The sequence below is a fragment of the Chaetodon auriga genome, chromosome 15, assembly GCF_051107435.1.
Source record: "Chaetodon auriga isolate fChaAug3 chromosome 15, fChaAug3.hap1, whole genome shotgun sequence".
In the NCBI taxonomy this organism is placed as follows: Eukaryota; Metazoa; Chordata; class Actinopteri; order Chaetodontiformes; family Chaetodontidae; genus Chaetodon; species Chaetodon auriga.
In genome coordinates this window covers 12,688,208-12,703,672 of record NC_135088.1, presented here as the reverse complement: position 1 = coordinate 12,703,672, position 15,465 = coordinate 12,688,208, and the positions used below count along the sequence as shown (strand labels likewise).

Below are 15,465 nucleotides of genomic sequence, written 5' to 3'. Positions count from 1 at the left end.
TTTCACCGAGCCAATATTTCTGTCGGTATCGGTAATTTCTGAGATCAAGGAAGACGGCGATGTCGCTACAGTGAAGCATGAAACAGTTGAAAAAGTTAGCACACTCGTGCAACTACGGTAAGCAGAAAAGGTCAAAGCTGAGCCAAACATTTGGTACAGTATGCAAACTGTGATGGATATTTCTAAATATCAGTTTGGGTAACAATCTTCTTGTTTATCTTAAATCTTAGACTTACATTATTCTTTAAATATTCAGGTTTGGTGAATACTCAAGGTAAAAGGGCATTATGAACACATGCTGTTGTTTCGATTGTAATAACCGTGCATTAGAAATGTGCATTTGAAACCACACAGAGTATCGGAGCCTTTGCACAGCGCTGTCTCACATACTCGCTGACCCCGAGACAAAACGCATCCCACTCAGAAAATCATGAATGAGCTGTGGAAGATTACACAGGACATGACAGTTTTGCCGCGACCAGTTAGTCTCTCTAAGGTTACACAGGTGGCTACACAGCAGGATACACAAGGTTCTCAGACTGAGTGATTCTCAGAGTGTTAGGCAGCAGGGTGGCCTCGTGATTGGAGAGACCAACACAAGGTCAAGAGTTTGATCATACCAAGAGCTGGTGTGAATTCATCAAGCAGCCATGTATCATGTCACAGCAAGAAAACTGGATCCTCACTGGTTTAAAGTACAAATGTACTGCAACTTCCAGGCAGAGATTTTCTTTTTTCTGGGCAAGAACCAATTTGAGTTGATTTTAGCTGATAATATGGAACACAAAATTTTGTTAGTAACTTCCTGGAACAGAAGATATGGAGAAGTGCATCATCGCTGCCTGCCCTCGCTCTGGGACTCATCCTCCCACTGTGACAGTTTTCACACAAACGCCTTCCTTTTTCTTAGGAACATGTCATATATCTGTCGTCTGCAAGTCAGAATATTTTGTACCGGACGGAATAAAAAAAAAAAAAAAAAACTAAATTAAAAGCAATGTAACTTACATTTGCATTGCCAAGTAAATTCACATTGCGTCTCAATTTATCTTTTAGATATTTGAGAAGATGTTTATTTTCCCATGAAAACACGAGCAAAACTTTCTGGGTATAACATCTGAATATCAGTTTGTGATATGGGTCCCAGTGTCGCTATCTTCTTTTCATTTTTGTCCCTGAAAGTATCGACTGTGTGCTTCTGCAGGAATTATTTTCCTGAAGTACAACGCACACACACGGTGCATAAATGTCTGTGTAACATATTCAATTCATAGACGCCATGCTGGCTGAATTGGTAATACTGTGAAATGAATTTTTTAAAGTTTAGTGACTTATAATGAACTCTATGAGTTAGAAATAATTAAATAAATCACATTATTATTATGTAAATAGCATCCTCTATTTTTCTGCTTTGTACTATTTGCGTTTCTGAGTGAATTGTATGTTAATTTCCACGTGCACGTGTGCATTTGTGTGTGCACATTTCCAATCTAAACTTTCGCTTTTGACAATGATAAGATTCCTGCTGTGAGCAAATTGAATGCAACCCCTGCAGAGGGTGGAGCTACCTTTGTATTCAGTGCTGGCATACAACCACCTCAGGACAGACATTTCTGATCTGGAGATATGAAATTAATTATCCGGCACCAGAGAGAGGCTGGCCATGGCAGTGTTGTCATCATTTACATACAGTAATTAGACTGGGCAGCTGTTGGTGCTGCCATCACTAACTTGACGTCCAACTCAACCCCTGGAGTCAGATCAACAAAATATCACCTACTTCTCCGTGGTGCATGTAGGTGTTGTTTAAGCGTGGCATGGAGCGACAGTTCGGTAGAAATTACGTGCCGTCAGAGGCGAGAGGGACGTCTTTTTGGCTTGTTTGATGGGAGGGGGGGATGTTTCCAGCAGCATCTGGGGTGTGAAAGGTGCTAACTGACATTGTCACGGTAGTGACAAAACATCCAGGAAGAATTTCTCCTGCGATAGCACCTTCTCATGTGCACAAAGCGCTACAAGGAACAAACATGCCAGAGCACACAGGAGTTTTTCTTCCTCTTTTCATTGCTGAGGAAAAACTGAACTTCTGTGCAATAGGAGCAGATCCTATATATCATAGTTATAAAAGCCCACACACTGCTTTGAAATTGGAGACCAGACACCAGTATCATTTGCCCAGCATTCCTGCCCTTGATTAAGCCGCATCAATTTAAAGGGCAGAGATATAAACCTCTGCCCATTCTCTGTGTGTAAGCTGCCTGAGTTCAGGCTCGCTCAGTCCAGAATGGCCGGAGATCTCAGTATCCTTTCTGAGCCAAGGGCAGACATCTCATGGTTTTATGATAGAGGTAAACCTGGCCTTCATAAATACTTCATACACTGCTTTCTTCCAGCTGGCAAAAGCGAGCAGAAGAAGCTGAGAGCAAAGGCGAGTTAGGTAAGGACAGAAGTACATATTTTGACAGATAAGTGAAAGCAGCCAAGGAGAGGATGAAGTAAACAAGTGCGGCGAGCGCAAAAAGGACAGAACAATGTCTTAAATGCCTCCTGCTAGCCAAAGGACCTGTTTCTCACATGGTTGCATCATCTGAGATGTTCAGCAGACATGTGAGAAACAGTCACTTCAATTATGCCCCGATTATTATGCACAAAATGTGAGCAGGTATAAGTGTGATTCTCCGTATGCTTGCCTCTTTGTACATAATCACTTGTGTATACGCTGTAAGTGGCTGAAAGTGAGCAGTGCAAAATACACTAAAGTATTTTCAGTTCAGCCTATTTAGAATTTGCAAAATCCCAGTGTCATCTGCTCTATTTTCAGCTCTACAAGGACAAAGAGGGCAAAGCTTTGGTTACATACATCATATCTAATCTCAAATATTCCAACTTTAAATATAAGGCCAAGCAATGGCAAAGCAATATTAGCAGTCATCCACACACTTGCTGGCTTAGTAGGTTGTATAAATTAAATGTCATAAAAGCATAAGGGCAGTGAAGTCAGATTTATTGTGCGCTATTGAAATTCACAAATTTTCTCAAACTGATGTGGAGGAGAAATGCGCTTGACTTCTTCTTATCACAGGAAGCAATTCATTTCTTATGCTTTCAGACAGGGTGAAAGCCGGATGATCGCAGACTGGGGTGGCATTCTTGAGGGAAATCAGACTAATCATTGCTGCCACCAAACTCCCAAATTCCCCAAATCAACATGCCACAGTGTGATTTTCTAATGTGTGGTGATGTGTTGACAGATACTGTTCATTTAAAAGTGATCTGGGGAAATGCTTCTTGCCCCTGGAGGGGAGCTCAGCAAGATTCAGTGAACAAAAAGTGCTGGTTTTAAAAAACAGCTCTTCTGATTTGGCTTGCGTGTCAGACTTACTTTGCTGCAAAGCTCTTTTCCCACAACATGCAGTCAAGGCCCACAGCGGCACGGGTGACATTGATGATCTCGTCGCGGAGCTAAAGCTCGGACTGGTCTGACCCGGCATGAGTGCATTTGAGTGCATAAATTGAGCAAAACTCTTAATATCACTACCTTCAGTGTGCACCAATAAACGCCCATGAATCCTTCTTAGAACTCCTACAATCGTCACATTGCTGATAGATAATTATAAATAAATATTCAAAGTTCAAGTTGTGGCCCACGGTGTATCTCACTGAATCCATGGCAACGCTGCACTTTAAAGCATTAAACAAAGAATAAAAAACAGGAGTGACAAAATCCATTCACGTTAACTACACAATATACTGTTGAATATTTAACATTGCGAGCGCTCAGCATGTTCCATCTATTTGGTTCTTATATTCCTGGAACAGAGGCGGTAAGCGCTTGTCTTGATTTTATCTGAGGGTGGGGGACTTTGAAAACCCCTTATTTGAAGTATTAATTTTAACTACAGATTCAAATTCAGAGCACTTTCACCGACATGTTAAAGGTACCTAGAAATCATGTGTTCTGTGCATACACTCGCACACACACATGATTTCACACTTTACAAGTGGCATACATCTGTGTTGAGTTTAACGAGGTCCTTCCTTGTGCTCATTTACACTCCAGGCAGTGACGCCACTATGTTGTCACATTTCCTTAAAACAATCCTGATTTAATCTTCCACCAGTAAAAAAAAAAAAAAAGAAAGAAAGAAAGAAAAAGTGTGTGGAGACAGGAAAATTAATCCCTGGTGCTGTATGCAGTAATTGGCTGCACTATATACACATTTATAAATTAATATATGCAAAAGGAGCCCTTAACCAGTCACTCAGTCCTTCAGTCATGTACATATTTCTCATTGAAACACACAGAAGGAGGTGAACTGGTGCTTTGAGGTGCCCTGAGCCTTTATCTGCCCACTGATCAGCATGAATCTTATCTGGCTTGTTATGTTTTCCAACCAATAGCCTCATTATAACGGCGAGAGAGGCAGGAGGGAGACATGTGCTTGACTCTGATCTACACATCCTCTGTTCCCCTATTAAGAGTGCAATGGATTTTCTATACTGTCACAGTAAGATAGAAAAGGATGACAGCCAGGTGACGGTGGCCTTTAAAGACAGGAGGGGGTCAACAGTGAATGAGACAGTCAAGCACATGCAGCTGGATGTTGGCTTTGGAGAGAGATGGCTTAAATTAATTTCGCATTCAGGCGCAGCAGGAAAAAGAGGAAGCCCCACATGGAGCGGTGTGGAGAGGAAACATGATGTTGATGCTGTTACGACTGTTGCTCCAGCTGACGATGACGAGGAGGAGAAGGGAAAGAGAGACAAGGGTTTTGGCATGAGCGATAATCGATCACTCTCCAAGAATTTTGGGTGTTGCCCCCAACGGGCAAACTTCTGAAATTGCTTCAAGCACTTGAATTACGCTTCGGTTGATTTAGCAGTGTTTGTTTGTACAAAGGCAACAGTTTTATCGCAGCAGACTGCTGCAGTTATCAGACAGAAGGCCAGCTTTGCACCAGGATTCCGAATCTCCACAGTAAATGTCCTTTTTTAAATAGGGGTCCCCTGGGAAAGATGCACCACATGGAAAAGTGGTGGAGAGTGCTCATGAACGGCAAACAATGGAAGAGAGTGCGGTGCGTCTTCCCAGGGGAACACTTTGGACTCAACTGGATGAGCATGTGCAGAAAGAGTATAGATTTTTGAAAGCAGAAAGTAATTGGAAAACGCATTTACACAACTTTTTTTTTTTTTATCTGTGGAATAGATTAGCTTTTTTTTTTTTTTTTGTGACTAGATGGGCCACTTGAGTCTGATCAAGGTGTTTACATGAGGAGTTTTTACCCTGATTGGCTCTTATTCAGATTATTTGTGAAATATTAAGTCTGCAAGCCAACACATTCACTTTTGGGCTCATGTGTTTTCATACTGCTCTACCTTTATTGTCAAGTTCAGCTCAGATTATTTAAGGAAAACACATTATAACACACACACACACACACACACACACACAGAATAGCTTCATCATTTCCTCCCGCAACTAAACAGCTGCATTTCACCAATAAATACAGCTTGATTTGTACAAATGCCAAGTTTGTTAACTAGGCCTCTCTGAACTGATGTCTGTCCTTTCATTTGATTTATTATTACATCTCCACTCAGGATGTGACCTGCGCTGCTATAATCATTAGCCAAAGATGGTAAGTAAACAGAATGAGATTACAGACGTGGTTGACTAAATTCTTCGTTTTGAGAGGCATATTTACTGAAGCACACAGCTGAATAAAATCAGGTTATCTGCTCTCAAATAAACACTCTGCCTCTCCTCTCTGACTCTCTCTGATCTATAATCTGCTCTCACTGCCATCCTGCAGACACAGGGAATGATGGAGAAGATTTTGATCACTGCAATTTACTGCCACCTTTCCAGAGTCTGGCAATGGCAAAGGGCAATATGACACAATTAAATCCTCGATTATGAATCTGATGACCTCGGACTGTCCTCTTCGGTGTTTATGAGCTTGAATAATTTACTGTCAAATATGAAAAACACATATCAGTGAATATTGACACTAAGACGAGCTTTGTGTGGTCGTGGCGCATCCGTTTTTAATGCCAGAAAACCTGATCCCAGTCATGTTTTCCACCGATTTGGTCGTGCTGAGTAAACAATGCATAGTGTAGTTTTGTGTGTTTGCTAAAATACACTAAAAATCCCATTACAACTAAACAGCGTATTTTGAAGACTGAAATGAAATTTGAAATTGCTGTTTGACAAAAAAAAAAAAAAAAAAAAAGAAGAAGAAGAAGAAAAAGCTCCCTGGCACTTTAAAAACTCCCTTGCATCAAAAGATTACAATATGACTGTTTGGGTACGAAGCAACGGCAGCAAAAAAAAAAAAAAAAAAGCAAAGAAACTGAAACATCAGTCAACGCTTTTTTTTTTTTTTTTTAGAATAAAAAAAGTAAAATTCAGTTTGACTGTACTGATGTTAATTTTGTCAGACTGAGTGAGAGGCACAGCAGGGAAACACAGGCACAACTCACCTCGAACTTTGCCTTTTGAAGCCATCACTGAAGTCCCCAAGTAGAGGAGAGGGGTTGGAAGGGCAGCAAGAGAGGCAGAAGCCAGAAAAGAGAGAGGAAAAAAAAAGAACAAAGACAGAGCAACTGATTAGATAACTGCTGGAAGAACAGCGTGTCTGTATCTGTCGCGTACGTATGCAGAAACAGCATTGTCTTTATCTCGGGTGTCAATCATGAGTGCTGAAATCGTTCAACCCTGAAAGAGAATGTCCTGATTTAGCTCATCAGCAAATTGAGACCTTACAGTGTGGCACCTTTTAATTAGTCGCGTCGCATCATCTGGATCACACAAGGAAGCTTGTTGCTTTCTAATGAGCTTGCAAGACCCATAAGGATATGGGCATACCGTAGACATTACGTTGTTGATTAGTGAATGCTGTGCTTCATTTGATTTCTAGTGGAAATTACAGACTTTATGAACATTTTACAGTTCATTATCTTGTTTTTAGCTCGTGCCTGTGTGGCTCCAGTTGCGTGCAGACATACAGGAAGTAATGATTAGTCTGGGTGTGTGTGTGTGTGTGCGTCTGTGTGCTCAGGACAGTCATGCATGCACACACAGGTGTGCCATATTAGGTTGTGACTGACAGCACTGTAATCAGCGAGGAGAAGCACAAACAGAGAACATGCCATGATAGGGGAGGGTTCAACGAACAGCTTGGTGAAAACCATATAGGCTGATATACAGCCATGTATGAAAACAAAGGGAACCACCACACGGAGGACCTAACCAACAACGAGAGCATGACCTCTGAGACATCCTGCTGGTAAAAACACAGAAGAGAGCCAAATAAACAACATATATTGTCTATTAGTGCGCGCGCGCGTGTGTCTGTGTGTTTGCGCGTGTATCCCGAGGGAATGACTCTTACGCTTCACACACACTGCTTTGCCAAATTGATGGATCTATTGGAATGCCTCCAGTGAGCCTGAAAACCTGTACAGCTCTAAGAGACAGCGCCTGAAAAAGAATGAGAGAGGAAGAACAAAGAGAATATAACCGCAGGTGCCTGAGTCTGCAGGTTATAAAAAAATATTGCGCTTTCGTTTCAATTTCGGATTAATAAATCACTCTCCCTGTACACAACAAATAAAATATAGAATTTCCCATTTTGGCTGGTCGACATAGTGTCAGTGGGTTTAAATTCATTGAAAGCTCATGATACAAGCCGGCTGCTGAACAATCCGACCACTCTTTTCGACTCTCACATGCCTATTGTTTTGTTTATATTTGAGTGTCCCATCAAATGCTGATAGCCAATTTCCAGTGGCTGATGGAGGTGATTATGTTTTGTTAGCACTCTTTCACAGCTCGCCAAGGTGCAAGATAGATAGAGGACGTGGGAAGGTGGAGGAGAGGAATGGAAAATTTCCTGTCATTTATTTATTTATTTATTTTTTAACTTTTTTAGGTGACTTCATTTGCACATATTTTCGGTCTTCAGCATCTCATGTAAGTGACGGATTCATGTGAGCACAAAGCTGCAGTATTCCTGCACACACCTGCACACACACACCCACACCACTGGGGAAAATTTCACACATTGCCAGTGTGTCACTGGTCAAGAGAGAGGGGGGGACCAATGGAGAAACAGGGTAGCGAATGTCACATGCTTTCTACATGAGACTGATGGCTCTGTGAAATATTCCCTCAGCAAAGTCTGACCTCGCTCTACTCCTGCCTTTCATCCCTTCTGTCAAGGTATGAGTTCCCTGTCACAACTCTGGCTCTATGATCTCTCCCAGTCAATACCCTGGAAAAAAAAAAAAAAAAAAAAAAAGACAGATCCCGGAGACGAAAGATGGAAAAAAAACCTATATTTTTTACAGCTATTCGCTCGTAACAACAGCTGAATAGATAGCGAGAGAATGACAGAACACAAGCAGCAAAGAAAAGAGAAAAATGGTGGTAGTCTTATTCACTACACTCTCTGCACTTGTATCTCCGAGTATTACAGTTACCAGGCAACCAACACAACAGTTCGGTAAGTCCTGGCAAGCTGAAATTGAATAAAACACTTTTCATTCCACTCTCTCATTCCCCCATTTTACCATGCCATGAGCAGAGTATTCCCAATCGATTACACAATGGCCACCTCTCGCACGCGCTCTATACTCCTGATTGGACAGAATGCACTAAAGATGCCACAGAAACTGGCACCTGCAGGGGAGCAAATTTGACTCTCCTTCAGTACAGTTCGTTATTTTAGCCTAAACCCTGCTCACCTGAGATTTCTCCTTTACCGCTGTCTCCTGTCCATCTCGTTAAAAAAAAAAAAAAAAACTTAAAGAAAGTTACAAGGAGGACTACAGTAGTCAGCATTGCACGTATGACAGCATTATTTCCACAATTTTTCTATCATGAGCTAGCAATATTTTCTTTTGGAAAATGGTATTCAAGGGAGTAATTTACGGTATTCTTTAGTTCATGCTTAGCTCTATTAGTTGATGGTTAAGTTGATGGTAGTAAAGTTCAAAGTGACAAAATGCAGCTAACTGAAGAAATACGATGAATCTGCATCATAATCCACATTCTCGTGTGGGTACCAGTAATCCTCTCTCAAACTAAGGTTTGGCTATGGAAATATAAATGCATACATATCATGCAACTAATTACACTCTTACTCACATCCAAATATAAAACTCTAATAGTTTTGGTCTGCCCCTCTAGTTTTTTGTTACATGTAGAGGAATAGTTGTGATTTGAACATGAAGATGCATGGAAACCAATTTTCCGCAGTATTTACCTTAACGAGGCTTAAAGCTATGGGTACCGTGCGTGTGTGTGTGTGTGTGTGTGTGTGTGTGTGTGTGTGTGTGTGTGTGCGCATGCAAGTTTGAGAGAAGGAAAGGTGAGTGACTGTATGGTGGCGGAGCAGAAAAGCTCAGAGTTGTAAGCAGGTTGTTCTCCGTCTCTGTAACTGTCAGCGGGAAGCCGTCATAAATAAACTGTGTGATAGTTCATACAGACACCGCCTACTGTGACACACACATGCATGCACACACACACACACTCACACACACACACTCACACACACACACACACACACACACACACACACACACACACACACACACATATAGCGGTGATCATAGTATTCCTTTAGGGTATGAGTCTCCTGGGAGGACATGTGTTCAATTGCAACAACATCCTTCCTGTTTTCCTCTTCTTTCCCTTCTCCGTCGTTCTCCTACTTGTGCTCATTCAGGAGTTTGTCTCAATGCTTTTTCATATTCACTCTACCTCCTTCTTAACCCTTTCCTTACCTCCCCTTCTGTATTTCCTTCCCCCTCGGGCTACCATTTTCACAGTGGCAGATATATTCAGAGTCTGACACGCAGTGAAAAGCCTATGGAGATCGATGTGTGCAGCGTGGCTCTCCGTGCTGTCACATAGCATGATGGAGAGTTTAGCTTATCTTTCGTACAGCAGCAGCTGTTTTGCCATATGTTTGATGTACTCCAGGCCCTTGGAAACCACCCAATATTCCACCGGTGAGCAGATTGCTGTAAAACCTTATCACACTCTTTGTCACCTTATGACTTGGCCGTCCACGGAGCCATCGATCCACGCATGCACAAAAAAGTGCGGAAAATATACATTTTGACATATTCATAGCAAGCCCTGCACACATTTGTGACAATTTGGATTTCAAGGGAATCATCAGCATAGAAATAACACAAGCAAATGTATTTAAATCTTATTTGATTCCGCAGCAAATGTATTTAAACCTTATTTGATTTAGCGCAGCTTTTGCTAAGGGCTGCAATTCATCTCAGGGTAATAAAAGAGATGGTAAACAGTGTTAATAGATGGAATCAAGCTTACTTAACGTAGCTTATTGCCACCATACTGGCTGCTTTATTAGATCTGTCTACCTCGTCCTTGTTTTCTCACATTACAGGGAGACACACATCTGTTTGTTTTGTCATTAATCTTGCATATTTGATTTCCACTCCCTAACGCAATTACACGTACACGCCCTGTCCATGCCAGAATCATCTGCTCATAAGCCCAACAGCCATAAAACACACAAAGAGATGCATACGGGCATGCATGCGCAAAGACACACACACACACTTCATAACATTTGTTTCATCCCCTCTAAAGATGGTCTACAGCACTGTTTATGGTTTCAGAGTGAACGCCTTCCAGATTTTTTTCCCATGATGAAAATAACCAAATCTGGTGAGTCACCACCACCAGACCATGTGTGAATGACACCAGGCAGTCTGGAGCCCAGAGCTTCTTTTTAGTTTTCTCTTTTCTGTGAACAACACAGCGATCAACTGTTGCATGTACAGTACAGTTTGTACATCAGTAGTGCTAAAAAATAGCCAAATACTGTTAGCAACATGTCAGCATTGTAACACAGTAGCCTGGCTTAAAACAAGGGACTCTTACTGGTTGCTTCATTTTATTCGATGGCACGGTGGCACAGTGGCAACACTGTCGCCTCACAGCAAGAAGGTCCCGGGTTCGAATCTCGCTGCGGGCACTGGGTGTGTCCTCCACCATGCTTCGGTGCCTGCTGCTCGAGGAGGGCCTTTCTGTGTGGAGTTTGCATGTTCTCCCCGTGTTCACCTGGGGTATCCTCCGTAAAACATACCCCCACTAAAAACATGCAAGAAGATCACCACCTGACCAATGGTGACATAACGCAATTGGGTCCCCGGGCGCCGCTTGGATGGCAGCCCACCGCTCCTGGTCTGCCGTGGAGGAAGGACGACCAGGATGGGAGAAATGCGGAGGACGAATTTCACCTTCGTGTGCAGTGTCCAGTGCATGTTGTGTGATAATAAAGGGGAATGTCTCCCCCTGATTCTTCTTCTTCTTCTTCTTCTTCTTCAAGAATATTTAACGGAAACGTGAGATTATGGGATGTTTGAGAATATTGAAGGAAACACAAGATTTTCTTTTACCTCTTTCTAACACCTGTGTTGTGTTTGTAGTGACTGTGTGGGCATCATCTGGAGGCAATATGTGAAGATAATGACTCAAGGGACTCACAGTTTATTGCTGATCGTCAATGGCTTGCAGCTAAGAGCACAGCCAACACATACAGGAACCGCACCTGATGGATTTCCACCACCTTGGGCCTTGTTTTTATGTTGGCGTAGCTAGATCAAGTGAAGCTGACCAAGCAAAATGGCAGCTTATTTGTAGGTAATGTATTTTTTCTGCCTGCGCCTATGGTAATTCAGTAGCTCCTCGTGACATCATTTGAATCATGATGGGAATAGATTTGACCGAGGTGTGACTACAAGTAAGCAACACAGTGTTGTAGTCCCATAATCGCTTAATTAGACTTAATTACTGGCTTTTTGCTTTTTTCTGGCTTTAGTTGGCGAATGTGCATTAATGAACAGACAAAGAGCCGAAAGTCATGAAATGTTTCTTTACTGCCACATCTGCTCTGTGCCCTCTGGCAATCAAGGACTCCTCCTGATTATAACAAGTTTATATCGAAGTCAGCTCAGCCATATGCCATGTCATACAGTAGAAGGGTTGGGAGGCATGCGGGCAGTTACACATATAGAAGCCTTCTCTCCTCTACTCCTCTTACGTTCCTTCTTTGCTCTCTGATCGCAGTTTTTATATGCAGTATATGCGTTTGACCGTAGTCAGCGTAATGACATCTATTATCTTATGCCTCTTTAAATAAAGACTGCCAATTTAAAAAAAGCATTCCACCTGATGTTTCTAATGTAAGCACACGGCTGCATAATTGAGACAGGAAGGCAGTATTAATTATCTTCACTAGGCATCTAAGTGATAATGCATTTCTAATATTTCAATGTCTCTGAAGCAGATGTGATGGAAAGGAAATTAGTGCCCACTTAGCAAAGAGGATTAATAAGTTGAACTAACTGAAAAGTTGAACTACTGATGTAGCGTTCAGCGCATTGTTGCAACGGTTATTTGCAATCTAGCATATGGTAACCAAGCATGAGTATTGATTTAGAGCGGTGATAAAAGTGTTGGCCAAAAGTCATCTGTGATACAGATTTTGTATTAACATCTGCCACACAATTAGAAACAAGTTTGTTCTGTGACAAGACAGATGTTCTTGTTCATTTGGAAATCAATACTAATTTACAGCAAGATTTAGCAGAGAAAACCATAATAATAATAATAATAAGAAAAAACATGTGAGAAAATCTGTATTCACCTCAAATCCTTACATTAGTCTGCACTCTGGCTCCCAAGCTGAGTCCTCTGTTCTAAAAACGTGCACTTGCTCCAGTCGTAACACAACCCACAGATAGTATATAAGGAGAAGGCTCAGTGACAGTGGCCTGGTGGTTTTAATGTCAAGACATTTTGGTTTACAGCTCCTTTGTCACTTGACTTCACAGCTGTTCTATAAGAAAGGTCACAGCATGCACAGCTACACAAAAACACACATGTACACTCACTGCAACTACACGTGTTCTTGGACACACAGCCGACACGCTACACATAGCAAAACATGCAATTCTACCAAATGCATACCTCACTGGTTTTAGCCACAGAACGCACACCCACGCTGCCATATATCACGCCGTCCCACATTCCTGCTAGACCTCATCAGAAACAAGTGACACTATGCAGTATGTACTGCACAGATTCCTGTCCCCATGGTTAGAGTAGTTTCATACATCATGTTAATTAACTGGGACTCTGCTAGACAAATGGCGAGTCTGGAACTATCAGCTTTTATCTGGATGAAGCGCATTTCTCAGATATTAAACATCAAAGATTTGACATCTCAGATGGCAAGAAAAAGAGGTTTTCTTAAATATTTAACCCCAAAAGTGCAGCTTGCTTTTAAAGCTATCAGCTTTGAAGCACGGCTAAAACCACAAGCTGTATTTTGCGCACTGTGTCAGTAATACCTGTGATGCCGGTTAATAATGAGTAATCATTATAGCTGTGACTTTGAAACTCCTCACTGAAGGATCTATGATTTTCTCCTTTCTTAACAGATACGGGAATTGCCTCAAAAGCCAAAGCTCTGTCTGTGTGATGTGATATTCAGTAGTTGTAGTGTGCACACACACGAACAAGGGAAGTCGGGGTGTTGAGGGGGATGCAGCACCCCTTAAAACCAGACATTTTAAAAACCATCAATTGATAAAAGATGGGATATATAGGCATGCAGCTAAGTCTCGACGTGACATAAAAACTTCGATTATGGTGATAATGTGGTTTATCCATGTATAGCAACACTGCAGACTGGAGTTCGTCTTACCGATGAGAAGCAAGCAGATAGATCTGCGTTATATACGCTTGTCTCCTCTATGAAACGCCCGTATCCTCGCTGCGCTGCATCATTACAGACTATGACGAACTGGTCATGGGTCACATCTCCAGCTCACAGCCAGGCGCTGTCTCTCCCTCTTCATCTCCTTGCAGGTATCATGCATTAGTTCCATGCTGTTGACTGTGCGGTTGGCTGCTTTGACATACAATATGTTGGTGTTTGCTGTCTGCTGTTTGTCTGTAAAATGTTCTCAAAGAGAGCTGTTAATAACTATCCAATATGTGTTATTGTGGTCATTCAAAAAAAAAAAAAAAAAAAAATCCTGCAGCATTTAGTAAGACGTCATTGTATAGAATAGACTAACCTTGTCTCAGCACCCCCAACTGTGAGTGACTTCCAGTGTCCCTGCCCACACAGTAACAAAGGGCAGCTACCTCACTCACATTTAAAACCACAGTCCACACGTTAAGTGCTTATAAAGCAATTATTCTTGTGACTGAAAGTCACAATTGGATTGTCGTGACTGTGTTCTGTTGCCAGAAAGGTACACGTTCTGCTACAGCTGCCTCTGTCTACAGGCAGGTATATCAGCAGCAGCAGCAGCCATCTTTATTAGGCAGCAGAGACCTTCGAGAAAAACACAGAGCCAATGGCTTGTCTCATGTTACAAGCACAAGCCTGACAAACCACCAACCCTTTCCCTCACAGAATAAATAAAAAGGAGAGTCAACATGAAATATGACCCTTGGGACTATTTAGAATTCAGCATTTTTGCATAAGAGTCTAGACTTATCAGCTAAAACGTATTATTTGACTTTTCTATTTGGTTCTTGATGAATTCTTGATGAGTATGTTCTTGTCTAAAAACTGACAAGACAGGAGCGGCAAACACATCTCATTAATCCTCCAAAGACACCCTCTAGACTGTAACTATGGCAGCGCCTTATCACAGGAATCTTCAATCCACTCTTATCACGATACTGTGGGTAATACAGTATGCAACATTTTTATTCGTCATAGTGCAGTGGTTAGTGTGAAAGAGAGAGGCGAAGAGGAACCAAGATCAGGCCAGAGGAGAGAAGATAAAAGACAAGTGTAGGTTTGTCTATGGTCATCTCATAAAAACTGCCCTTTGACAGCACAAAACAAATACAAGCACATACATGTGTATACAGTACGCACGCGCACTCACACACACACACACAGCCCATAAAATTTTGCCATTTAAAGCCTTAAAGAAATCCCCCTGGGCTCAAGAAGCACATTTCAATTTCCACAAAACACCCGAGGGATATCGAAATCATGAATCTCCCCAACAAGAAAAGTCAAACAGGAATTGCTCTATAGGATGATGGACACACCTGAATACATACCCATGCACACATGTACACATACACACACACACACACACACACACACAAACACCACACGCTGTCGAACAGGTACTGCTGTTAGATGATGGACAGTCCAGGTACAGCCTATAACTCAGCAGATGCTTTTTGTTTCCACTGCTTCTTCAAATGAATAGTTTAGAGGGTGAAGTTATATTGTGACAGATGCCTTGGGGGTAACAAATGGCTTCCTCCAGACAAAGCTTTGAAGTGGATGTGTATGCCTGGTCACCAACCTGTAATCTCCAGCCATTCCTCACAGGGTGAAGGGACAGGAGATTTCCAGGGAAAACGTCCAG

At 41.9% G+C, this 15,465-nt stretch overlaps 1 protein-coding gene across 4 annotated transcripts in view; it reads right to left on the bottom strand.

Moving 5' to 3' along the window:
- The window catches only part of cadm2a (cell adhesion molecule 2a), a 201,446-nt gene that overhangs the window by 58,741 nt on the left and 127,240 nt on the right, over nt 1–15,465 (bottom strand). For 2 of the 4 annotated variants that reach the window (XM_076750562.1, XM_076750560.1), the window contains exon 2: nt 6,490–6,516. The exons of the other annotated variants lie outside the window; for them this stretch is intronic. In XM_076750562.1, coding sequence (XP_076606677.1) covers nt 6,490–6,516 — 27 coding nt within the window. The remainder of the gene's footprint in view (nt 1–6,489; nt 6,517–15,465) is intronic. 4 annotated transcript variants of the gene reach the window in all.